The sequence below is a fragment of the Cynoglossus semilaevis genome, chromosome 1 (genome assembly GCF_000523025.1).
Source record: "Cynoglossus semilaevis isolate Cse_v1.0 chromosome 1, Cse_v1.0, whole genome shotgun sequence".
Classification (NCBI taxonomy): Eukaryota; Metazoa; Chordata; class Actinopteri; order Pleuronectiformes; family Cynoglossidae; genus Cynoglossus; species Cynoglossus semilaevis.
Genome location: NC_024307.1, coordinates 3,805,873 through 3,833,409, shown reverse-complemented (window position 1 = coordinate 3,833,409; position 27,537 = coordinate 3,805,873). Strand labels below are relative to the sequence as shown.

Sequence of the window (27,537 nt, the reverse complement as noted above, 5' to 3'; positions counted from 1 at the left end):
TGCTGAAGCAGCAATAAAAGCTTTTCAAACAACACTGTGAGGGGTTAGCCAGACCCTCACTGTACAAATACAGAGGCACAGAGCGCTGTGACCTTAGAGCGGGGCTTTGTTTAAAGATGATGTGTGGAATGCCAAGCAGAGCTCTGGGCTCCAGGGGGATAGAGGAGTTCGGGGAGTCATTGGAACCCCTCCAACCCCCGGGTTGTGGATCTGCTGGTTCGGCACAATTTCCACTGTGCCGCGGCCGTGATAAGAGGGGGAACATCGTTTTGTGACTTGTGTGGACACAGGGAGGATTTTTCGGCGTAGGAGTGATGGAAAAACAGATTAAGGTCCGATCAAAACACAGCTTCGTCCACGCTTTAATCGCACTGAGATCTTCCTCCACCTGCGGCTAACCAGAGAGGGTTCATTATGTGCTGGGTTTACGTTAATCCCAACTCACAGGGCCTGAGCCTCTGGTTTTGAAAATGTACATTACGGCACTAGGGACAGCGTTAGTGGCACCAGTGTAAACACAGCGATCCTTTGTTTCTTCCTGGTAACTACATGCAGTCTGGTGTGAGAAGACAGGTCGGCATTGTGTGCCAGGCGAGCGCTTAGAGGATCTTAGACTTCCGGAGCTTGACTTAAACCGCTACTTATGAAGGATAAACTCCAGCACTTCCTGTTTGTCCTCCCCTCCTCTTCTCTCTTTTCTTGACTCTCATGTTGAAATATATTTTATAAAAAAACACATCGAGCACTTGAAACAAAACTTTTTTAGACGACAAATAATGAAACATGAGTAGTACCTAGTAAACAGATGTCCAGATGTTTGATGCTGTTAAATGGGATAGGAGATAATGCGGAGGTGGGGGCGGGGGGGGTGTGGGGGAGGGTGAGTGGCCAGTGAAGACCTCACAGACCTCCTCGCTCTAATACAAACACTAACAGACACTGATTTAGAAACCTCAGATACACCGCCAAGGTGGGCTCCTTTGAAGTGGGATGCCAAACTGTCCTAGCACTAGTCTGATGTGCTTCCTTTTCAACATGACCAGACAGGCACTGGTCCCACAGTGTGGTCATGTGGTTTTATATTCTTATTCAAAGGCATATTAAGGTTTTCTGCTAAATGATAACTGCATGTAACTTTAACTTTAACTGTCTATTGTTTTAATCAATATAGTTTGTGTTGATTTGTTTTTTAAACTTGGAAAGTGATACGTCGGTTACTGAAAAGCAGGAGTTGGTTACAACTGAGATGTCAACGCTCTGCTCACTTTCTGTTCAGCTGACTGTGTTAACGATGCAGAAAGTTACATTTTATTTCTCTTTATTTCATCATCGCTCATATTTCTTTTATCTAATGTGAGAACCGTGTCCGTTTCAAGACATTTTGTTCGATACAGAAAGATTTGTTTCCTGTTTAATATTAATTGATTTCCACGGAAAATAATCACGTTTTGAACCCAGTTAGCAAGAATTGTTGCATACAGTACCTTTAAAAACCTTTGGTGATATTCGATATCTCCCTCTAACTCCTAATAAGTCGTGAGAAAACTATCCTTTTCAAGGACACTTAAATTTTAACGGCTCTACATGTTACATCACTGACAGCCGTACATGTCTTTAAAGTGGCCTGAAAACATCAGTGACAAATGTGTTTAGCTCCATAATGAGCAAGAGGAAACCTCAGGATCAAGGGTAACACTTACGCATATCCATAAGGGCAGGTTTTACTGCAGGTCAGAGGTCGGCACCTCGGCGTGGGGATGCTGCACTCGCACACCTCACAGCCAAAATCGTCCCTCTCGTATCCCATCGGGCATTGCAGGGAACAGTATTTTCCCAGTTCGGGGCAGGAGTCATCTGAAAGAGTTGAGGGAGAGGTCATCTGATCACGGGCACAGCAATCCATCAAAGGAAGAGGCATGAGTTTCAATGGTGCTGCTCAAAAGAACATTCCTGTAGCCGCGGACGCTCGTGAGTGATGATGATTGTAAACATGTCTCTGCTGTTGTCAAAGACAAGTTGCCGAGCACATTTATGACATCGGCATGCGCAGAAAAAAAAAAAAGGTAAATGTCGTGTGTTGTATGACCACAGCAAGAAGAGACACGTCCATAGAAAATATGTTCATACTTCTGTGAGTCGAGACACCCAAAACTTTAACCCTTAAAGTCCGGCAAACGTACGGTGTGAGAAAGTGAACTTACTGCCGAGACACTGACAGAGGAGACATCCGTTTGTGTCTTGTTCAAAGCCATAGGGACACTCGTTCCCTGATAGGGAGCAGTTCTCCAGAGGGGGACACAGCAAGGGGCTGACTGTCTCGTACGAAGGCTCTGGAGAAGGACAAATCAATAAACAAGGAGAAAACTGTTATGATTATTTTCATGTGTGTGTGTGTGAGCGCCCCCTCAGGTGTTGTATGACCACAGCAAGAAGAGACACGTCCATAGAAAATATGTTCATACTTCTGTGAGTCGAGACACCCAAAACTTTAACCCTTAAAGTCCGGCAAACGTACGGTGTGAGAAAGTGAACTTACTGCCGAGACACTGACAGAGGAGACATCCGTTTGTGTCTTGTTCAAAGCCATAGGGACACTCGTTCCCTGATAGGGAGCAGTTCTCCAGAGGGGGACACAGCAAGGGGCTGACTGTCTCGTACGAAGGCTCTGGAGAAGGACAAATCAATAAACAAGGAGAAAACTGTTATGATTATTTTCATGTGTGTGTGTGTGAGCGCCCCCTCAGGTGTGTTACCTCATTTGTGCCTCTTGTGCCAACTGTAATAGCCCCCTTATTTACTCTGCTATTATTCTGGGGTAAACAATAATTACCAATAAATGAAGAGCAATTACCCCTGGGTGGGTCACGCTGTCGGGGGGGATTATAATGCTCAGTCTCCGTCTTACAGTGTGGACGTGTCTTCTGTCAATAAGTTAATATCTTAATGTTTTACAGTAGCGCTTGGAATAGGCAAACTATAATTTGGTCTTTTCCGGAACTGATGACTGCCTTGAACCAGAGCCAGCTTTAATGAGACTCCACAAGTGAATTACATCCTGGATTTACACGCACACACACACAGACACACACACACACATTCTTTCATACAGTAAATGCACAATAGCTCTTCCCGTAATAACTCTTGCCACACCGGGCGAGAGGAGCAGCCCAACGAGCTGTAACTAATTATGCTCACAGCAAAAAGGATCCACTTCAATTATGGAGCCTCCTGTGTTAAAAGCACGCCCGGACTCTCACACACAGGTGGGTCTCATTTTGGTGGGCAGGGGTAATAAAGAAACACAAAGAACCCTGCAGCTTGAAGAATGCTCTATGGCCTCAACTTTAATGAGCCTGTGGCGACACGGCCTCTGTAGCAAAGCCGCAGCCTCCAACGTATGGTATGTGGTCTAACGTGTGCGTCGCATGAATATGAGGTGTAGCAACACAGTTGTTCAGAAAAGTTGGTCCAGTTTTTAAAAATGTCTCGAAAGCTCATTTGTACTTATTTCCAGTATTATTTGCGAAAGATTGGCGCCTCCCGTGGGGCACCCTGTTATTGCAGCTCTTGCTAAGGTGTAGCATTTTTTTTTCTCTGCGAAATTCCCGAAAAACGGTGAAAAAAAAAGTTTCTCTAAAGGACTTCTTATCTTATTTTCGAAAAAAAAAGTTCTTATCTTCTTCTCTAAAGGACTTCTTATCTTATTTTTATCTACTCGAATCTTTAAAGAAAGTTGGAAAAGCTATGTTTGGCTTGGTCCCGTTGTTTTTGAGAATGTTGCGAAATAAGTTTAATAGTTTTCAGTAAAAGTTCTGATCATTCAGTTCATATGTCAGGCAAAACAAACACAAAGGAAAAAGCCCTGAAATCTCGAAGACGGTTCTTTCTACCTTCACAGAAGGGGCAGCATTCTCCGGGGATCTTGACAGGGTTTTGACAGCTCTGTTTGCAGGCCATGGCCGTGCAGTGTGGATCCCCGTCCACACACTGGCAGAAGGTGCAGTCATCCTCTTTCCACTGCTCCTCATGTGCCCGGAGCTTGTTATTCACCCAGCAGCTGGCCTTTGTGCTGTCCATGGACAGCAGCTCCACATCTGAGGGACACACATAGTGCGGTTAAACAAATAAAGTGAGAGAGCATTAAAGTCTTTGAAGCGATTGCCAGCCCATACCACATGTCATATTTTGCGGTTTCGCAACCATGCTAGGAATTTAAATTCAAAGCAACGGATCAATGTATGACATGCGTTGTTACCTCACTGTAACAGATTTCGGAGAAACTGGAGTGGGAAGAGAGCTAAGAGAAGTCGGATACTCCGTGAGGGAGCCCTATCACCTCCATCTATACAGAGACCTGGTCGCATTAGATAATTTATTTACATTCAAGGTTTGGAAAACCCCAGATTTTGCAACACCATGTTGCACAAGTTGAAATCACACAGAGGAGGTTTTGTGTCCTGCTCCGTCGTCCGAGGAGAGCGATGTAATAACTGGAAAGATGGCCTGGATGATGACATCCCACTCTCCATAGTGTCCACTCAGAGCTAGGCCAAAAGACTGAACTCATCCATGTGAGTTTCTGGCTGGGCCCCCCCCTGAGGTCAAAGGCCAGGTGGGGATTTTATACCATAAATCTGCCTCTAAGGCGAAAGGAAAATATCAGATCTTTCAGTCAGCGTTCTGAACCATAAAGTCTGTGCATGCAGCTCAGCATGAAATGCCGTATCAGGGCCGATACAGGCTGTAGAAACCAGCCTTTTTCCACTTTCTATAAACAGCTCTAATTGTTTTGTTACACCACTTATTAGTAACAGAGGTTAGAACCAGGCCTCAGCAGTTTTGGTTTTTTCGCTGTTGTTTTTATGTGTTCAGTGCAGCCGATTGAACGTGAGCCAATGGGAGTAAACGGATGCTGTGTTCTTGTGTGCCCTGATTTAATGCTGTTTTTTAGCTGAAACAGATCTTTGCTTAAAATTAGGGGTGGCCTTGTTACAACTTTTTAATGTCCGATACCGATACTACAACTTGGAGTATCTGCCATTACCAGTATCAACCTGACACCGTCTTTTAGCCACGAGCATGACGCGACGCATTGCCGTTGCTGTGACGATAGTGTCCATGTTTACGGAAATCACACAAAGTCAAGTTGGGCTTAGTTGTTCGGACAGGCTAGGCTAGTTGTTTTTTTGAATTTGGGGGTAGGCCCCCCCTAAGTGGCATAGATTGACTGCTTAGATGGGGAGAGTATGGCAAAAGAATTACAACGTTATTTGCCTAATCGGACGTTATACTTATTTGTTCAATTTTTTTTTCTCAGTTTTTTAAGAACTAGCCGTCAATATGGCAGGATTTGACATTTGCCTTAATCACAAATGCTACAGAAAAAGTTTGGGAACTTCAGACTCCAAAACTGAACACAAACCATCTGTGATGCTCCGATAAGAGGAGTTGACAAAGAATTACAAATAATACAGGTAAAATACAACGATGATGTAGAACTTAGTCCTTTTTGTGTCCCGCCATAGCTTTTTTTATCTGCAGTTCATCTTTTCTAACAAAAAAGAACAAACATTTTTCTTCTTTTGATTTGTTATAAAGCCGCCCCTTTGTTGAAAATACCACAAATGCAAACAATAAACCAAGAAATCAAAAATGACAAAACTATTTGATTTCTTCCATATTAAAGGAGGGTGAAAACACTGACAGCTGTTTGTCTTGGCCTAATCGTTACAAGCAGCTGTGTCTAACACTAATCTAACGTAGAAATGTGAAAACACGAATGAGTCCAATTTAAGGTGAAGCTGCAGATAACCATCAGCGTTTCTCTTAATCCAGATTTAAAGCGCTGCAGCCTTTGTTCTCCGCGGTGAGCTGGGCGCTAAGTATGAGCAGCTTTCCATATGAAAAAGATGAAAGCATTCCACAGCATCTAGATGCTTGCACATTCCAGGTGTACCTCCAACACCGACCCAACACCAGCACCTCTGGAGTCCAGCTCATGCAACCTATCGACTGTAGCCACGCAAGCAGAGGCCAAATCTGGCTACTGTCCACAGGCTTCTGGTAGATTGTGGTGTGGTCGCCATATGTCCTACGACCCAAGGTTTTAACAACCCGTGGTGCACATATCACAACCTGGGTTTGAGCACATGTTCTGTCAGCATGTCTCCCCCAAACAGTCCAGTAATATCAAGCCTTTGTTATATCGTCCCAAACTGTTTTCAATGCCCTGACATCAGCCCTGTTGTAATAAATCACCCGGTCACTCAGTATGTCAACAAATGGGAACGCTGGTATGACTTGATGTTGATTGGTTGTCTTCGTTAGTCGTGCCCTGTACTTACTTACCACAAAAACAATTTTTTGTGGTATTCAAAATTTTTGCCAGAGTAAACTTTTCTTAAACATGTACCTATGCAGACAGGGCAGCACTCCCCCTCAGGAATGTAGAAGTTTTCACAGTCCAGCTCCGCACACTCGGCTTTGGAGCAGAAGGAGATTCCTCCTCGACACTGACACAGCCAGCAGGGGTCCATGCGGTACACCTCACCCTCTGAGAACTCCTTCTCGTTGTGGACGCACTTGGGAGAGACTTGGAGAAGGAGAAGGAAACCAAATTAGATATAGTAAATGATCTTTTTTCGTATGCTGTTGAAGAAAGAGTTAACACATGTGAGGGGTGCAGGGGGAGGGAGGGGGCAACGCATAGGGCTGTGATTACAAATGTCAAGCTTGATCCATGACTGTATACAGTTAATTAGAAAGTCATAAACATCCTTTCGGTTTCCGCAATGGTGGAAATGAGTATCTGAAACAAATGGTGCCGACACGAAAGTTGTATGGAGTTCATAATCGCATGAATGTCTTTAGAAGGCACTGTACGTAGTAAAGGATAAAAAGAAAAGATGTGAGTTAAGTGATGTGCAACAAAGTATATGTCCCTCTGATGGGTATGCTACATTGTCAGGACATAGGAACAGAAAAGAACTGACAGGGACAGAAAGAGTTGATGAAGCAAAAGTTACTTTACCGAGTACTTTTAAGTCTAAGTTACGTAAACCCAGCATCCATGTGATAAGTTGCTGTTGCTCTGTGATGTGTGTTATGATGTCATGTTATGGAAAACACAATAAATCAAGAAATAATACTGGGAAAAAATATATAACATGGAGAAAGTTAGTAAATAATTATTTAACTTTATTGTTTTTATTAGTGCTGTTGAACGATTAAGATTTAAACCGATAAATGAAGTTGAGCTATTAAACAGTTAATCACGACTAATTGTGTTCAATGATATTTAACCAAGATGTAATTCATTGTGATTAATAATAGATAATCGAGATTGATCAAGTCATTAACAAAAATGTGTTTAAAATGATGTAAAATATTAACAAGGAAAAATGTCAAGAAGAAAATGCAAAAGTATTTTGTAGTAGTACAGTACGCATCATTCTGGCCATGTTATAAAATACGCTAAAAACGTATGATTTGATTATTGCGTTAACCTTGCTAGCTCTTCTTTTTATGTGATATTTCGTTGTTGGACTGATTTGTCTGGAGTTTGTTCACAATCAATCATTTTTCTAAGTGATAGTTTTGTGGCCTGTGAAACAGGAAGATCACAGCGGGTCAATCCAGTAGTAACACTACACCTCACAGTAGGATGCAACCCAGTGACTTGACTTACCCTACATTTTTAGTGTCTGCACTGACCGCACAGTAACTTCACATCAAACACCTGACAACAGGGAGGTTTGTGCGGTTATGTAAGAACGTTTCTTGACTCATGAACTACTCCGTGAACGTATCACGCAGATGTGGAGCCAGTGGTTTCAATAAATTAGAGTGAAGGTTACAGCGGCATCTGTGTACCATAGCTGTGAGTGCCATCTCAAAGTGTCTGCACCATTGACCCCGCGGCTCCCGTCAACCAGTCCGGCACACTAACACAAAGCAGGTGGACCCGCTGAGTTCAAGAGGAGCGAGGATTTGTTCGTCCTTGATTCCCTCCTCGTCTGCTTTCATTTCCATCCGCTGTTGCTTTTCCTCTTTCACTCAATTTCCCTGCCACCCAACTTTGCGTGAGGCGAAACCAAACAAAGGAAATGCAATAAGCACTCCGGGCTGACAGAAGTCGAAACGCACAGCGACTTCTGTACAGTAATATCCCCCCAAAAACCATAGAAAGATACAGGAGACTTTGCTTTCTTTTTTCCCCCAGTGTTTGTTTTTTAATAGTCTTTCTTTTAACAACATGAGGCACTGAGATGAAATTCCACTTGTTTTGTGATGTTCGGTCTTCTCCGAAATAAACGGACGGAATTGATTTGGAAATGAACGGACCATAAAACGTTGACCCGAAGGCTGTCTAAATCACTTAATATGGTGTGACATACTGGCGCTTGTTGTGGTAAACAGTCAACAAAAAAAACCCAACACCGCAGTGGGTAATGAAACGTCGCCAGTGAAAGACCGATGATGGAACAAATGAAAGTCACATTGACTGTATTAATGGATCAGTTGAGAACATCAGTTGACAGTGCAGAGATGACAGTTTAGCCCACGTCACTGACACCAGCGTTCATGACAAACCCAAGCCGAGCTCCTGGAGAGCGATTAGTGCGGTGATCTCAGCCCCATTGCCTAACACCACCGTAGATCTATGAGGAACATGTGCAATCCCGAATCCACTCTGCACCCAAGGCTGACAACGGGGGACGTATCCAGATAATGTGCCAGTTCTTGTGTTGATAAACTGCAAACCACAGCTGAACAACATCCAGCGAGATCTTCTCTAACATCTGATGACGTCAAATCAGGAGAGTGCTGCCAGACTCACTCTGCCAACCAGATACAGCTGCTCTCCAGCCAGCGGAAAAGAGAGTCTGCCAGTGATGGAGGCCAAAACACAGTGTTGGGCGTCACTGTCACTGCACACGCTGACCTTGACTAAACCTGAGCCCACAGCCAAGTCAACGGTAAAATCAGTAAATCGGTCCAAGTTGTACACATATTTAGAATATGTTCTGTCACAAAGAGTATGTTATTCCAAAGCAAGCAAATATGTGTGACCTGTTGGCCAAGCACTGTTACTACAGTACACAATATGTGTGTTGGCCAAGCACTGTTACTACAGTACTTTACAGTTTCTGTAGGACTGGAAAAGTGACGATAAAACATAATGACCATAGATATACATGTACGATTCCATTGCGAGACTCTTGACAGGGCTCTGTTCGCACGCGACTAAACTGCACGACCTGTTGTGCTAGCATTAGCGTGAAAAGTGACAGGGGATGTCCAGTGTATGTCCTTGTCCTTGTCTACGCTGCTCTCTGACCTGGAACACAGTCATGCAGGTCTAACAGAGAGTGGGAGAACACAAAAGACATCAAGTCCCAAGAGCAAAGAGCAGCAGACACTTGTTATCAAAACCCTGATCCCATGGCCCCCACGGCCACCATTCAGCCCCTGCTGGCCTGCCGGACTCGATTACTCTCCCACTGGCAGACTGGAGCACATAAAAAGCATTCCCATCAATGAACTGTTGAACCTTTTCCTTTGGATCCATCGCCAGACAGGAACCCTTTGACACCAAACTCCTGCTCAGCAAATTTGTATCATAAGCACATTTCTGGTCACTGGGTTTGAAAGTCGTATCAGTTCCAGGACACAGCGCTCATTTATATCTGTGGAGGAGCCAGAATGGGAATTTGTTCTGTTGGTAATACAGCAAATATTTGTTGGGAGTGTAGAGTAAATGGCTCAGCGCCAGAGACCACTCTGCTCCCTCAGTTGTCTCTGGGCAACTCCAGAGAGGACTGAAGTCTCCCTGTGTGATCATTATCTTCGCTTCAATTTTTTTTTTTTTTTAACTGTGACTATAATCCATCTTACTGCTTTAAAAGAACTATTTTGTTGACTTTTTCCTTGGGCGAAAAACAGTCCATGAGGAAATGATAGACGGACAGTAGTCAGAGCAAAACGGAGGGTTAAGAAGAGAGTAGTGAGATGTGATTTACAGTACAGTTAGAAGGCACTAGCTGTGTTCTACAGGCGGAGATGAGTTATAGAGGCAACAAGTGACTATACTGGACAGAGAATGTTTGTGATAATAATGTCTGGCAGAGGGAAAGATAGAACGGCACAAGATTTACACCCATGAAAAAGTTGGTGCAACAGTAGAGGGGGCGTTACAGATATTTCTGGTAATTATTTTTAATTATTTAAAATGGAATTTACTGTATAGTGATTCGACAAATCACTTGCATTGACGCTACATCATGACTGGGGTGCTTCACAGAGGCGGCCATGTTGGACCATAGTGTTTTCACAGTATATGTTACCTAATCCCTCAGAGTGTCTTTTATTTTCAAAACAAACCTTTGTACCAAAAATATACAAACAACAACACAATCATCATTTTCATCTGTTTTGATTTGGCAAAAAAAAAAGAAAAAGAAATCCTTTGATCTGTAGCACATAATTACCAACTCTAATGTGATTAATCCACCACACCAACTGTGCTGTTGCTAACCTCAGTGTAACCACAATGGTACCAAACTGTGCACATCACTCACCTTTTTGGCACTCGAAGACGTCACAGCAGTCTCCCGGCTGACCACTGGCCCGAGTGAGCCGCACGGCTTTCTGCCCGCCGGGGCACTGGGGCTTAGGGCAAGCGTGGAAGTCGCATGTGCACTGGGGATGTATGGATGGACAGCAGCCAGCAGGGGGCGTGTAACTCTTGGTTAGCACTGAACCATGGGGGCAGGAGGGCACCTGCACAGCAGGGCATGTCACCCGGGCACACCTCAGCTCCTCTGAAACAGAGAAGGACATTTGAAAGGTCAGGTTTATAACACAGTAGTGAGACCTGCAATGACGTATGATTTAGAACAGGGGTTGTCAAACATATGGCTCGTGGGCCAAAACTGTCCGGTAGGGGGTTCGATCTGGGACCATTTGATGAATGACTGGCACTTAATCGCAGGAAAACAAAAGTAGGGAAACATGGACTTGTTGTTATTTATAGGTAATTAAGCTATGATTGTACTGGTCCTGAACCCAAATGACACTCCTGGTTTAGAGCATTGTTTTTCAACCTTGGGAAGAAACTTTTAGAGACAGTGTCTCTGTTTAATAGACAGAAGGTTGAGTTGGAGGTGGAGGAAATGAAGTTATTGAGATCTTCACTGAGAGAATGACCAGGATGGACAGGATCAGAAAAGAGCAGATCAGATGGGCAGTTAAGGTGGGGCAGTTTGGAGATGATGTCAGAGAGGAGAACTGGAGATGGTCTGGACATGGACGTGTTGAGGAGGGATGGTGAATTTACCAGACAAAGGACGGTTACAGATGGAGTTGTTGTAAAAGAAGGTATGGAGATAGTTGGAGTAAAAGCAGAGAGGGCAGGAGAGAGGGTAAGATGGTGACCCCTGAAGGCAACAGTGGTATCATAATGAGAAGAAGTATCATAATTTGTGGTTATATTCTGATGGGATCATTTAAGATGGACCTTAATGCCAAGTTCAGACAAGTTCCAGTTCAGTAAACAGTTCCCCAACTTTAGTCTGCGACAACTTTGCAGCACCCTGTCAGAGAAGTGAGAGCAGCGTTCGAGCCTTGACAAGGCTCTCTGTTTATGCTGTCTACGCGACTCTAATCCCACCCAGCCTTGGTCGGCTAGTCCACAATCCAAATAATCCCTCATGCTCTAAAACTGCTCATTAATACTTGCCAACTTTCAACACAGTCTTTCTTCTTTGCAGTTTGGAATCTCCCCTTCACTTAACATACCGCCATGTGTTCGTCTATTCACTTGCCAGAGCTAACATAATAGCTCTGATACGTCTTTTTAGGCTCAAGTGCAGGGGCGCCAGAAATGGGTAGAAGGGGTCCGGGGGTGTATGTTGGACACCGTTCAGGAAATGACAAGTAGAGAGCCCCTCTGTACAGACATTGTTTGAGAACAGCAGCTACCTTACAGTGATTAGATTACCCAAATTGGTTTATTTTGGTTCTCAGCGTCACCGTTACGTTGACGTATACTGTTCAGCGAGAGGACAAAGTATTTTGGAAAGCAGACGCAAAATACTTTCCCAAAAGTGTCAATCACTAAGTCATTTCCCAGCTGAGCGTATAAACCATATGGATTTCGTACGTAGCAGTGAGACTGCGGAAAGGAAAAGTGGTTGGACAGCACTGACTTGTCATTAAGGACAAGAATGAATGTTTTTTTTTTTGTATTTGTTTTTGTTTCATCCTCTTAAATCATCACTGACATTTAAACGAGGGAATGTGTCAACAAGCGACTCCCTCATCAGTGTGGTGTACAGTTTAAATATGCCGAATCCTATACAGTCTTTACATACATTTGGGGTTTTTTTTTTAGTAAATGATCAGACAGGCTGGGGTGGCGTAACAGTACTTCACTGTGTGGTTCTGTTTCCAGAAGCTAAGTTGTGTTGATGTGCTTCCCAGACCAGAGCTGCTCCAACTATGACATTCAAAGACCTGTAAGTTGATCCCTGGTGGTTCTGCCACAGATGGTGAAAGTGACCTATGAGTAGTTTAGGGTCTGGACTTAAGATTCTACGATAAAAAAAATTCTCCATTCTCCATTTCACCATATGATGTCACTCATTAAAACTGAACAAAATGTTGTTGCTAGGCTAACGTTCCAACTAAGTAGACATTTGATGTTTACCTGACCTGTGACCTGATGTACTAAATGTGCGTAGATTTCATCGTGAAAAAGGGCGTACACAAAAACCCAGAAACTGTCGTAGGTACGGAAAAATTCCGATGTATCAAAGTGTGCCTACGCAGGAACCTAAGTATGTTTGTATTCGTTTGGAAATCCCAACGTGGCGTTGAGCGCACATGCGGAAGTACCACACCACGCCCCTACCTACGTATGCAAATATATTTAAAGAGGCCGTGAATCCCATGATCTGCAGGTGAATTCATCATGAGGAAGTGAAAACAAATATTATACTGAATCCTCGCGTTCCCTAAATGCACGCTCCCGTCTTATTGCGAGATGTTCTAACAACACTACCGCTGCAATTGTTAGTAACATTTCTTCAACACTTGTGTCTGATGACACATTATTAGAAGTTTCCCAGCATCAGCACTAAGTGTCGCCAAAGGCATACAGCTGTAGAAACGTGGAAACGTGGAAACCAGCTCTGGAGCTGTCGTGAGGCTCGCACGTGGAAACTAGCTCTGGAGCTGTCGTGAGGCTCGCACATTACTACGATCATTTCAATTTTGAGACGTTTGAAAGTGAGCGTAGAAAAAGGACGTACGACACTTTGATACATCAGGCCTAACCTACGACAGTTTCTGGATTTTTGAGTAACCGCGATTTTTTCACGATGAAATCTGCGCACGTTTAGTACGTCAGGCCCCTGGAATAAACACAAGAGAGAGTGGCTGTGACTGTGACTGCTGTCAGGCAGAGTGGGTGGAGCCAACGCTTCTAACAGATGAAACTGAGGAGAAGGGAAAAGTTGAACTTTTATACAGAACGGGAACATAAGGTGTCTGTAATGTCCTGTTTAGTCCAGAAACCCTGGAACAGTGAGGACCTCCACAAAGCTCTCATTGATAAACCTCACAGCTAAATAATGTCATAGAAATTGGCTGCAAATGCAGTTCTACATTTTGGGCGGGAAGCTCCGAACATTTCAACAGGTCTTGGCCTAATTCTGACACTGGAATTAAATAAACTTCAGTTGGAAGGTCTGAATGGCCGACTATCTGCTGTTGCTCGCTTCAAAAGTTGTTTTGCATTTGAAAACCTTACTCTTTAAATGTGCCATAGAAAACGTCCCGGGACCATCCATTACAACGCTCTACACCCGGGAACGCTCTGTGTTTATTGTCAGAGTCCCAGAGAGGGCTTATTAGTCTTTCACTAGTGATAATGGCCGGGGTTAGAGTGTGCTGGGAAAGGCAGATGGCAGACACACCATTGTCATTCAAATGAACAGAATTGTATCCATCTGTGGACATGGTCCAGCGCTCGTAGTTCTAATTAAAGTAGTTTTCTAGTCTGCTCATTTGTAATCGTAACAGACAGACTGAAGGAGCAGCAGAAGACGTCAGCAGCAAATCATTTTCATCCCCGCGCTGTTTGGATTGTATCTGGGAGCAGAAATGGCTGCAATTAGTGAGTCAGCAGCCGCAGAGCCAATCTTCATATCACAACGATGGCCGCACTCCAGCCTCGCACAAACACCAAAGGCCTGACGGGGCTGATAAACCGTCTTTGCGCATTAGCCAACACGTGCTCCTGTGCAAGTGTAAGATAGGAATGGCAAACCTTTGACCTCTCTCCTCCACCTGTGCCCCCGCCCTCCCGCCCCGCTCACTAGACACACATACACCTGACGCCGGTCTGGAAGAGGCTGGATAAGGAAATTGCTTCATTACCGCAGAATAGTCTCTTTTGTAAACAATGCATATTTCTGGCAGCTGAGCAGCTCATTGAAGAAAGAAAAACACTTCTTTTCTAAATGGGTTTTTTCTTCCCCTCATGCCTGGATACAAGGAGTACAGTCTTCCCTCGAACCAGAGCGGCTCAGCCAGGCAGAGGACGCTGTGTTGACAGCCTGAGTTTACTCATGGAAAAAGCGCACAATGTGTGTTCTGTTCACAGACTGACTTTGGAAGCAAGTCAGGGGAGAACAAAGCTGTCTCAGTCCAGCTGCCCTCCGTTGGTTTCTAGTCTGTCCTCAGGTTTTATAAAGTTGCTCCGCAAAGGGACACATCAGGGCTGTCTCTCACGTAAAGCTGTGGGGGTCTGGCCCGGTGCCGACCAGCAGTTACAGCTGAGAATGTAAGCATTGTTCCGCGTTTGCATCAGCGTGCGCGGGTACGTATGTGAGGACTGTTGAGTGGACCTGGGAGAAGTCCAGGTCGGAAGACCTTTGTAGGAACTTCACACCGTGGTGGGAAGCCTAAGGTGTGGGCGCGCTGCAGCCAGCACGCCCGCCTCAGCTGCCCGTACGCCCAGCTTCTTGGACTCTTTGACCAAATATTTGCAGTTGAAAAACGTGATCTCAGTGTCCTACGAAACACCGCTACAGCTGTAAGTACGCGTGCTCGGGTGAGGTCATCAGGACCTCCACGTGTCGGTGCACATTTGTGCACATACGTTTGTAGGTGTGGGTGTGTATGTACGTGTATGTGAGCGTGCATTCCACTGTAACACACCCTTTCCGTGACGTGTGATGGCCAATAAGATTAGACCAATCACACGCTTCTTTGTTATTCCCTCAAATATTGAGTACTGTAACATCAAATGTAGTGACTGGGTTGCGTAATAATAAAAAAATAAAAAATAAAAATTGTATTGGAAATAAAAATTTCCAATACAATATTCACCTGTTCCTAATTAATCCAAATCTGTGGCCAATGCACAAGGCACACAGAGAAAGAGCTGTGGTGTGGACAGCTGTTGAATAAATTGTGGAAGAGCCAGATGAGGGAGAGAGAGAGAGAGCGAGAGCATTGATTTGGTTTTGAAAAGCCCATGGTTTGGTCAACGTGCTGAGGTTTTGGAGCACAGCTGGACATGGAGAAACGTTTCCCACTTGTAAACTCTAACGTTGGTTTGGGTGGTGAATCGGTCGACAGCCGTTCCAAGATTATTTCAGGGGCAGTTCTCGGTCCTTCTGGTCTCACAAGATTCCTGATCCTCTTTGAAACGACGAGTCACACGAAGCGAGGGGACTTGCGGGAGACAACAGAGGGCCACAGCCGCTGCAGACAGTGAACAAGCACAAGCCACAAAGACGTCTCACGCCACTGCCAGCCAGCGATGGTCTGACCCGGAGCTGCCACAAAGAGGCTGCAGTGAGGCAGAACTAACGGCCTTTTCAGTCTGGCACAGACACTGAGGCAGAGAGAGAGGGTGGCATAGGTGGGAGAGTTGATTTTTGGGAACAAGTTAGCTTGTGTTACGACACTGTAGTGGGTGCTCCACTCCCACCCCCGTCTCCTTCTGCGGTGAAGGCTGCAGTTGCTTGTTCCTGTCAGTGAGCAACAACGCTGGAATTCCTCAGAAACAGCAGTTAGGGGCCTTATCATAAATGAAACATGTCAGCTATCCCAGATCTTAAAAACCACCAAACACCACCCTACCACGGCCCTGGGACCAGTACTTGACACGAAAACCACAACAAAAATGTTTGGCCTCAGTTGTGATTTCCTGCCTTCTCCCTCCTTCTCTTTCACTTATCACATCCTCTTTAGCTTCCTGACATGTGGGCGATACGTCTGGCCCACCGTGTCGCTCGTGTCTGGTCGTTTGTCGCTCCCGGTTACGTCAGTGGCGTGACGTGAACTTTACAACACTTCAACAGGGGAAATTTAGCGAGTGAACCAACACTTCAACAGGGGAAATTTAGCGATCGACCAGCTGCAACAAGGCATGAAAGATGTTAAGTTTTACCAGAGCTCGGTGAGTCACGGTCACGGGGGTATGAGCTGACAAGACCACTTACTGGGTGAGTCAGAGCGAAAGGGAGAGGCATCTGTAAAGTCACAAGTGTCAGGACTAAAGTCCAAGTTCTGAGTGGGTTTAACAGGGTTCTTAAGGTGAGGGGTAGTGTGTTATGTGTAATACACGCCAGAAAAATAACCGATAGTTTTGACTTGGGTTTCCAAAGACATTTGTCATTTTTTTTATATTTCTTGTATAAATATATCCATATTGTTGCTCCGTACATCAGCAGAACCTGAGCCCTACAGTACTAAAGTAGTAGTGCACTAGGTTCCGTCCAGTCAACTACATCCACAGCATGAACAGACTGATGATCAACTGAAGGCTCGTGGGACCGGATCTGGCCCACTGAACCATCTATTCTGGCCCACAAATGGATTCCAAAATAAACATCAAACAATAATGTTGGAGATTCTGGTCAATGGTTATGCTATGCTTTAGGCAGTTAGCCTGGGCATAGCATTAACGATGGGTTTGCGAGGTCAAAGCACCAGAAAATATTGTCGTAAATGTCGCCGACTGCTGGTTAAAAACAGGAGACATATTTTGAATGCTCGATTTTTTATTTTTTTTTGTCCTTCTTTCTACGTGTGGCATTGGGACAAAAATAAGACCAAAAATAGTTTTATATCAAACCACACTGTCGTCACTTCAAGGCCGGTCCGTTCAACTCTGGCCCATTGTATCTGCACCAACACAGAGGGACAAAAACAATAACAGATGACACTGTTGACATCAGTGTGACCACAGATTCCACAGCACGTCGTAAAGAAAACTCGCAGTGATAACACACAAATACAAAGGTTTTGCAGAAACACTGAAGAGAAACCAGACAACAATGGCAGACAGATGTAGAGATACCGACTCAGGCACGTCCACTGCACAAACACCATGATACGCAGTACTGTATACACACACGTGTCCATCCTTCCACAGGCACTTGCTGAATCACAGACATAACAAACACACACACACACATATCCCCGTCTTGTACTCAGTGAGGAAGGGTTGGGGGGTGTGTGTGCTGTGGTGAGAACTCATAGGCTGCTGAAAAATGTTGTTTACAGATTTCACTGGTGGAAGTTGGAAGTGTCATCCACTGAACTCTGATTTGGAGAAGAGGCAGTTACGAAACACAATAAACCAAACGCACGTCTCTTTTCAGCCACACTTGAGTGGTGGTTTCGTCCAAACAGTGCGATGTCTAATGAGAGAAAACCTACTGGGTTAGACAAACATCAACACGGCCGTCCTCCAACTGTTCTCTGTGTTATCTCCAGACTAAATAATGTCAAGTATGTCTCAGAGGCACACGGTCGACTACAGCTGAAGGGAAAAGTTCACAAACTCTCATCACAGAGGGGAATAACACAATTATGGACACGTCTCTTTACTGTTAAAGGCATGACCAGTAGGTTAGAGCAGGGGTCTCCAACCCCCGGTTCGGGGAACCGATGTACCTCAGTTCAGGCTGCCGGGGCTGTACCAGGCTACACAGTGGAAAAAAATGTACCTCAGTTTTACTAATTTACTTCATTCCAAAAGAATCCAGAAAGTCTGAAAGAGTTTTTTTATTTTGAAAATTTAATGATCCTTCAACGACGGCACGATATTACTGGTCTGCAGTAACGACTGATAACGGCCAAACGGTTCTTGGTACAAAAAAGTTCTAATGCACGTGTCAAACTCAAGGCCCGCGGGCAGAATGAGGTCATTCCATATGGCCCTTATAATAAAGTGACTCTTAAATTTCAACTACACTAATTAATTTCATAACGATAACGATCTGTGGACATAGAGCTACTCGCTGTGTTCAAGGACAAACAGCATCATCTCATCCACAGTGGCTTACACATCTGCCTTACAAGCAGAAGGTCCTGGGTCCGAGCCCTAGAGGAGCCACATCCCAATTGTGGGACTTTAATTATTATTATTAATTATGATCTTCAACCAAAACCTGACTCGTATAGTTCTGAACTGAGGTCTATGTGTTTGTTCTCTGATTTTGTAATTTACTTGGAAAGTTTTTTTAATCACACAAGGTAATGAAGAAGGATTACTGTACTGCTGATGTGCCCCCCTGCTCCCCCGCGCTACGCCCCCCGGTGTCAGTGAGTTTGACACCACCAGTCTAACACATGCATGCAGTTTAGTGAGGTCACTCAGAGGCAACGCTGCCCTCTTTAGTGAATGTCATCCAACAGGCAGTCGACACTTAACGCCTGCCTATCTACCAGATACCTCAGCGTCCAAATGCGGAAGCAAAACTTACTGAGCCGGTTATATCTTTCATTCGGAAATGTCAACCAGCGAGCCGGCCATGTGACGAATGTGATGACACATTCTTCTGTTGATGTAAAGATTTTACTTTTTTTTTTCCACAAGGGCAAAATAATACCCCACGTCTTATGACCGTATCAAGTGCCCCGGGGGGATCTTTAACACTTCATCTATCCATCAGCATTTTCAACAAGTACTTCACATACAGTAGACTCTCTCTCTCTCCCTCTCTCTCTCTCTCTTTGATAGTCCATTAGTCAGATTCACACCTTCTCTTCTTTCATTCTCAACATCCTTCCCTCGTGTTTTCTTTTCTCGACAACAAAGTATCCTCGTGTGTTTGTCTTCCTCTCTCTTTCCATCCGTTTACCACTGTGCACATGTGCTAACAGGCGGAAGGGCAAGGGCAAATATTTTCACTTGATAAGCCCACACTCAACAATAATTCAGTGTAAGTGTTAGTGACAACGAATGTGAACTAAAACTAAAAATGCAAACCCGATGACAGACTAAAGCCGTGGTTCTCAACGTCTTTTGGCTTTTGACTAGGAACGTAATGATGCATCGTAAATCGGTAAAAATGCGTGAAAATTCAGTTTAAAATAATAAAAGAGTAGGCTGCGTTATCTCATAACATCAGTGGTCATACCATGACACTACACGCTCTTGTACAATAGGTGGTGGTATGCGCCTAAAAATATTGGTTGTGACCCGCTAATAGGTGGTGGTATGTGCCTAAAAATATTGGTTGTGACCCGCTATTAAACCAAGATGTCAAGTTCCTACGTAGCCCAAGTGGCATTCAGGTGTTGAACCAGAACGTGGGAAGAACTTGTTCCACAGATTAGTTCCATCAGTTACTAGACAGTTCAGGCGACCCCTTTTAAATTCCAGGCTACCCTACTTGGGATCGTGACCCTAAGGTTGACTGGACTGGACTAAGTGTCTTCTACTCATTGAAGGATAATGTTTTTAATGGTAAATCGTAGCTAGATGGAAAATGTCCTAATCTGTCCCACAGATCGCAGCTCAGACGTCAGTCTTGTTAGGAATCGTGTTAATGGCGATGGACACAAACCAGTGGACCTGGTTTGTGTTGACCCATCTTTGGTTACTGTGTGGTAGTAGGTTTTAGTTGCAGGTCGTCTGAAGGTTACCTGCGGCTTCCTGGCACTGGCTGCGGTTGATGTAGGCAAAGTGGTGATGGCAGCTCTGAGACTCGCACACACAGCCCTCGGTGGTCAGGTTACAGCCCGAGAACATGCAGGCCGGGTTGGACGGTCCCACATACTTCTCTCTGTGTCTCTCCCTGTGCTCGTGCCTCCGACCCTCTGAAACACACCCACGGACAGAGCATAACCACAGTCATCGATGAGTCTGAACAATGTCAGCACTCAAGGTCAAATGGGAAACCACTAGACCGAGCCAACTGGTGTGTCATCACTATGATTTGTAAGTAGCATTAGTTTCCTCCGAAACACATCTGCTGTGGATTAGCTCTTCTCAATGGACAGTATTATTTCCCTTAAGTCAGATTCTGAGCTGCATGAGTGTGTGTGTGTGTGTGGGGGGGGGGTTGTTGAGGAGGGGGCTCACCTGACTTGAATGACTTCATACAGGTTTCTTGGTCGGGGTAAGTGAAGGAGCCCAGACAGGAGTGACGGGCGTCACACACGCACTGTCCTCCTGCTGTGTCACAGCCCGTTACTAGGGGGCAGCGCTCGTCTTCGAGGCCAGCCTCTGGGTAGTCAGGGAGTACTGCAACCAACAGTGATGGAAATATTCAGTACACAGGGAATACATGAACTGACAGGTCGGACGTTTCTGTCCAGAAAATCTGATTTTTGTTGCACACTGAACACATTGAAGGTAACGCTGAAGCAGGATGTGCCACAGGCTTTGGATGAATTTGCGAAATCTTCACTTGTTGTTGCAAAACCCTGTCCTTACACAACCGTTGCTCTTCTCTTAGACCCCCCCCCCCCCCCCCCCGTGCCATGCTACTTTCACCATTGAATCCATTTGTTTGCTTTCGTTCCTCAGCGTGGGGCCCCCCCAGAGCTTCCATCTTCTTGAACACCTCTTCTGTACCCGGCCAAGGCCAAGTTGCACCATACCCACATATTGTTTCTTTGCTTAAGAGGCGCTACCCCCCCCCCCCCGTCCCCCCCCCACTATGGGGATGTCACATGGAGAAACTACTCAACTCAGATGAAGCTATATAATAGGGAGGAATGCACCAGAGCTGCAGCAAAACCCTGGGATCAAAGGGCCCCCGACCCTCACTTTATTCAGAGTTTTCCAAGCCGTACGAATGGTAGCAGAATAAACAGAACGTGACACGGAGTTACTCCCCCCCCTCCACTCCCCCCTGAGTCCTGAGCATTCGGCTCCCAGGCCTCAAACCAGCAGTGTGGAAGCATGATTGTAGCTTATCATAACACGGCGCCGCTCTTCTCCAAACAGCAACACAGCAGAACAATGCACCAGAGGAAAAGGTTTAAGTGGCCAAAACAAACATCAACACCGTAGGTTATATTTACCTGACGACTGCAGTCGCCCAATCAGACACGAAGCTTCGTAAGGCGCGAAACCCATTTTGTCGCAGCAAGAGATCGAAAAACAGAATAATGCGTTGACCCCAGAGTGATCAGAAAGAAAAGAATTTCATGGCTTCAATATTCAACGCTGTAAATCGTAATAAAACACATCTGTTGATCCATTTTAATTTGAAACAGATAACGAGAAAAAAAAATCATTTTACTTGGTTTAAACCGAGGGTGTCCAATTGTTTGTTTTTTTTCAACTGGGTCCAGATCCAGTATTGAAAAAACACCCAAAGGCCAACTGCTTCTCCGGTTGTAGTTGTTTTATTCTCATAGTTGTTGCCTTCATCCTTTCTTAGTGATAGTAAAGATATAAAGAAAATGCTCCATGTGGTACAAACCCCATTCGCTAATCCACTGGACCGCCCCCCCCACGCCCCTGCTAGTTTCGACTGTCATTCCGTGGAACAATAAAGGTACAATAAAGATTTAAGATAAAAGAGCCCACATAATGGGTTGTGTAAGAGATGATTGAGTTTTTGTATTTATTTTATTTTCACTGACAAAGATGGAAACAATAGATCATTTCACCACTGCTTTTATTCTATTAGTGTCTGCTTCACTGGAAGTATAAATAGATGTTTTCATTATAAAAAATCGTAGTTTTGCGAATGCCTTCCCAGTGTGGTCGCAGAAAGTGCACAGCAGACAAGCTGAACACATTTGGGGTATTTTTAATGATAATTGAAGAATATTTATCCTCCTACATAGTTGGACAGAAACGGCCAGATGAGGAAAAAAAATTCAACCACAATATGTAGCCCCTTCACCAATGGATGTTGCCAAATCAATGTGTTCTTGGTGAATCACGGTCAATGTGGAAGCATGAGAAAAACTTCCCCCGAGTTTGAAACCAAGATGTGGACAGAGTGTGGCTCACCAGTGTTAAAATAAAAGTACTAAAGAAAAGCCAAGGTAACGCTGCCTTCAGCCTGAGCCGGCCTGTGTTCTTTAATAGCTCTCCCAGATGACCAGCAGAACCGGCACAGCACAATCAGCCTTTTCAAAATGCCACACTGAAACCTTCCCTCTGATTTTCTCTCACCTTAAAACGATCCTCACCTCCACATTTTTCCGTCCACAGGCTTTCCTGTGCCTGGGAGGCTCTTTTCATTCGAGATGTTGCTAGTCGATGTCGGATGCTAAATATAGCACAAAGAAAAGTGACGGTCCAGACACTGGAATCCTTGTCTCGGTGAACCCACTTTGCTCGCCTGCGTACCTTTGTTCCTGTTCGATTATCTATTATCTGGCCTGGCATGACTAAGGTCTACGTCTTCCTCCTGGGGGATTTCTCTCCCAGTCTCTGCGACTGCTTGTCTTGGCATCCAGAGCCAGGACGAGTAAGCTGACCTCTGGAGGCCCTCGGGCTGATAGTGAGCTAAAAAGGAAGTCTTTGAAATGTTAGATAATACCAGAGGGGAGGAGAAGTGGAGGCATATGAAGGATTACATGTCCCTGTTAGACTGACGCTGCGTTACGTGGTATGCTAGGTGTTAATTGGAGTTTTTGGAGCGACTGTGTCGGAGGACACAGAACGAGTTGACCTCCAGGACAGCCTGATTACTGGATCAATGACAATAATGTTCAAGGAGATAACAGACCATCGGTAATCGAATAGCTCAATAATTTATTAGGTTTTAATATTTGTCAGATTAAATAACAGAGTCTTGATTAAAAACAACTGTGTTTCAACAGCACCGGTACTTTCCCAGAGATAACTGTGTAATGATGGTGAAAAGTTCTCAATTTGATCTGAACTCAGTTTCCGAAATTAGGTAAACGCAAGTAGAATTTGATAACCCATTGAATAAGTGACACTTAAAAAAGCAAGATTAAAAGCAGATGTCTTCAACATGTGGTCTGCAACCCATAAGGGGGTCTGCGAAGTGGTTGTGAAATTCTTGGTTGACTAGACAACTTAAGTTTGGGTCTTGGCTTGAAACCCATAGATAAATCCTGTTAGCTTAGCTTAGACAGAACTAGCAAGATGGAAGAAACCTGTATTCTGTATCACGCACAGCAATTTTCAAGGTGATTTTTAATGGAGACGCAGGTGTCTCATTCACGTGACAACAACAATGTTGAAACTGTTCTTTCTAAATCCGTTTGTTTGTTTCTGCGACTGTGGATAAATACAAAACGTCACTTATTGTGACCACCCAGAAAAATCCAAAAACTGTGACCACAGAGGCCGGGGATCAGAAAAACGGAAACGTTGACCAACTACTCCTGATTGCGAGTCTAATCACTTTAAGACTCTTGCAGCTCGAGGAGGGAAATCTGGGATCAGCGTCCAGCAGCCGACCTACTGTGGTCTCTGAAAACACACAGTGAGGTGTTGATTTAACCCCACCTACACCCTCTGGGGTAACTAGGCTGCGTGTGCCTGATTTAGGGTCAACAGCTTGTTTCAAGACCCCCCGCCTATCCCGCCCCGCCTCAGGACCCAGGACCAGAGGCACGACTCAATCAGAGAAGCCATTAGGCCTCCCACTTGGTCCAAAGCTGTTAATTTGCAGAGTTGTCCTCCAGACGCCAGCCTAACCGGTACCTGGGGCACAATCAGGAGCAGTAGCGTCTCCTGGGATGGCCAGGGGCCAGAGATCTTGTTGTGGTGGCCTGGCCTGGACCACCCGTCAGGGTCAGGGGTCTCCCCCGACCCAGACGTAAAATAAGAGCTGCTTACTTTCTCCTTCAGTCCTGTCAGCCCCCTTCGATCATTCCCAAACAGACGAGACAGAGTTACAGGTGGAGGGGCAGCAGAGCGCCCCCCACTGGGAACTGGTTGGTACGGAAAAAGTACTATCCGCGGCTACTTCATTCACTGGTTGTAAACCGACACTCTTTGAAGTTCCAAGAGTTGCTCAAATTGTGCATGAAGTGAGCAAATCCACAGCGGAGCGGTCCAAGTCCGTTTGCCAGGAACAGAACACTAGAACACTGTGGGTTCACAGGATTGCGAATGAAAGTCGGAGGGGGGGGATTTTTATTTTCTGTTTATTTATTTTTTGCCGGCAGTGACAAGAGAGAGAGAAAAAACGCAGACGTGACATCTTCGGCAGCTAATGTATTATTCTAACATTGTAGTCCCAGGTGGGTTACCACAGGTGGCGTTGTGGCTCCTCACAACTGGTTACCGCAGACCTACCGACACACACACACACACATAAACTCCACCAGTCAATTTTGTCTCTGTCCAATTCACCGCCTTCTCATAAATGTCTCTCTGAGCTGCAACAAGCAACAAGAGTCCAGGTCCCTGCTGGAGCTGAAGTGTGAGCGTGGTGCCAGATCACTCCTGGCACCACTGCTGGGCCTTTGAACTGAAGCTGTGAAGAAATGATGACAGAGAGACAGAGGGAGAGAGAGAGAGAGAGAAGGAGAAGAAGAAGAAGAAGAAGAAGAAGAAGAAGAAGACCACCAGACTTTAAACCACTGTCTGTGGTTTGGTTTGACTGCCTTCTCTAGAATATGAATGGGTGCTGGTGAAAATCGTGATTTAACTTTATGTGGGCAAATATTGACACTATTCACGGTTTATCGTGCATCGTGCTCTGGTGGCGGTTTCTGCGGTGTCGGTGATTTTCTGAATGTCTAAATTAATATTTTTTTGAATGACTTCCACTCACCTTTACATACTCCGATCTCCGGGATTGTGGCAGCCTCGGTGCTGTTGAAGGAGGCACACGTTAGCCCGAGGGCGCAGTAGCCGTGCGTCCAGTCCTGTCCGCCGCAGGGCTCCCACTCCAGGCGGGCGCACTGGTCGCAGCATCCGCACGGATCCTTCACCGGAGTCCGACCACCTTCGCAGCCGTGAGCGGCTTTCAGCGGACAAGTCCGCAGATGACACGGCGTGCACTCATGAGCGGAGAGAGCGCGGACCAGAAACAGGACGTTCAGGAGGAGGAGGACAGGACACTTGCTGAACATGGTTCAAAAGTAATCGTACGATTCCCCCCAAAAAATAAAATAAAATAACAACAACAATAAAACCGAGAATCCGCTCCTGTCATGTATGAACTCCAAACCTGGAGGTTTTCCAAAGTTGTACAGCCTTTCTGTGAACTTCAGTGTTGACTTTTCTCCAATGAGACTTTAATTTATGACGGGAAAACACCACCGGACTCAAGTCCTCGGATGCGTAAAGTGGCAGAAATATCCAGTTCAGAGCAAAAAAAAAGGTCGTTTCCAGCTTCTGATCTGCTGAAAATGCGCACAGGAATCCCTGACGGAGTCTGTTGCTGCTGTTGCTGCTGCTGCTGCTGCTGCTGCTGACAGTCGCACATGAGAAGGCAATCTGAGCTCCAATTTGACAGAGAGGCATATAGAAATTAGCGGTGCGCCCCCCTCCGTCTGAGTGACACCGGAGCCGACCAGTCACAGGGAGCCAAAGGAGGGCGGACTCGAGCTGCTCTCACTGTTGCGCAACTGTACAACTTAAAATATCATCAATCCGTGTTCCTGTAGACTGTTCCTCAGGGGCAAAAACAAAACAAAACAAAAAAACGAGAAATGATCCGAAAGCACCGAGGAGATGAAAATATAAATATATAAATATCTGTTTTAGAAAAGTGGTTTCACTTCCTGAAACGAGTCCAGATTTAATATTCAGCACTTTCCTCTCTGTCATTCACTGTGTGGCATAATGTAAACAAACAAAACAAAAGAGTCTGTAATGAAAGTCAGTAGAAACATAAGGAAACGAAACAAGGACAGAGTAAAGTTAGACGGATACACTGTACAGATTATGAGGTTATAAAGTGCATAAAAATTGTTAATTAATTAAACTTTAAATCTTTCTCATATTGGGCCAAATGGAAATTAATATTTTTACTGTAAAAAAAATCCATTTTAATAGACCTACGTCCACATCGCGAGGAACTTAACATGGTTCAAAAGTAGTCGTGCGATTCCCCCCAAAAAATAAAATAAAATAACAACAACAATAAAACCGAGAATCCGCTCCTGTCATGTATGAACTCCAAACCTGGAGGTTTTCCAAAGTTGTACAGCCTTTCTGTGAACTTCAGTGTTGACTTTTCTCCAATGAGACTTTAATTTATGACGGGAAAACACCACCGGACTCAAGTCCTCGGATGCGTAAAGTGGCAGAAATATCCAGTTCAGAGCAAAAAAAAAAAGGGTCGTTTCCAGCTTCTGATCTGCTGGAAATGCGCACAGGAATCCCTGACGGAGACTGTTGCTGTTGCTGTTGCTGCTGCTGCTGCTGCTGCTGCTGACAGTCGCACATGAGAAGGCAATCTGAGCTCCAATTTGACAGAGAGGCATATAGAAATTAGCGGTGCGCCCCCCTCCGTCTGAGTGACACCGGAGCCGACCAGTCACAGGGAGCCAAAGGAGGGCGGACTCGAGCTGCTCTCACTGTTGCGCAACTGTACAACTTAAAATATCATCAATCCGTGTTCCTGTAGACTGTTCCTCAGGGGCAAAAACAAAACAAAACAAAAAAACGAGAAATGATCCGAAAGCACCGAGGAGATGAAAATATAAATATATAAATATCTGTTTTAGAAAAGTGGTTTCACTTCCTGAAACGAGTCCAGATTTAATATTCAGCACTTTCCTCTCTGTCATTCACTGTGTGGCATAATGTAAACAAACAAAACAAAAGAGTCTGTAATGAAAGTCAGTAGAAACATAAGGAAACGAAACAAGGACAGAGTAAAGTTAGACGGATACACTGTGCAGATAACGGAGGTTATAAAGTGCATAAAAATTGTTAATTAATTAAACTTTAAATCTTTCTCATATTGGGCCAAATGGAAATTAATATTTTTACTGTAAAAAAAATCCATTTTAATAGACCTACGTCCACATCGCGAGGAACTTAGACCTGACACCACGTGAAAGAGAATGTACGTCTGTGAGTCCACGTTTGAAATATTGACATTGAATTGACAAACGTTTTCAAACATCCATTGAACTTCTTCATCTTCAGGAAAATATTTTGACAAATGTCGACGGCGTCTAAAACCACTTCAGTCTACTGTACTTCTGTATCTTGACTGTTCACGTTCAGTCGATATTAATTTCATCCTTGGTTAATTGTTATTCAGGGAAAGAAGTTGCAATTACAATTTTAGATGATGTTGCCTTGAAGGGACGCCACCC

At 44.8% G+C, this 27,537-nt stretch overlaps 1 protein-coding gene across 1 annotated transcript in view; it reads right to left on the bottom strand.

Annotated features, from left to right (window-relative positions):
• The window catches only part of LOC103387193 (cysteine rich transmembrane BMP regulator 1 (chordin-like)), a 38,316-nt gene extending 12,391 nt beyond the window's left edge, over positions 1-25,925 (bottom strand). The window contains exons 1-8 of the mRNA XM_008321765.3: positions 25,035-25,925; positions 20,393-20,554; positions 19,954-20,127; positions 10,581-10,823; positions 6,413-6,592; positions 3,891-4,094; positions 2,537-2,665; positions 1,701-1,854 (exon numbers count right to left, since the gene is read on the bottom strand). Of these exons, the coding sequence (XP_008319987.1) occupies positions 1,701-1,854; positions 2,537-2,665; positions 3,891-4,094; positions 6,413-6,592; positions 10,581-10,823; positions 19,954-20,127; positions 20,393-20,554; positions 25,035-25,335 (1,547 nt within the window). The 5' untranslated portion in view covers positions 25,336-25,925. The remainder of the gene's footprint in view (positions 1-1,700; positions 1,855-2,536; positions 2,666-3,890; positions 4,095-6,412; positions 6,593-10,580; positions 10,824-19,953; positions 20,128-20,392; positions 20,555-25,034) is intronic.
• Positions 25,926-27,537: the final 1,612 nt, after the last annotated feature.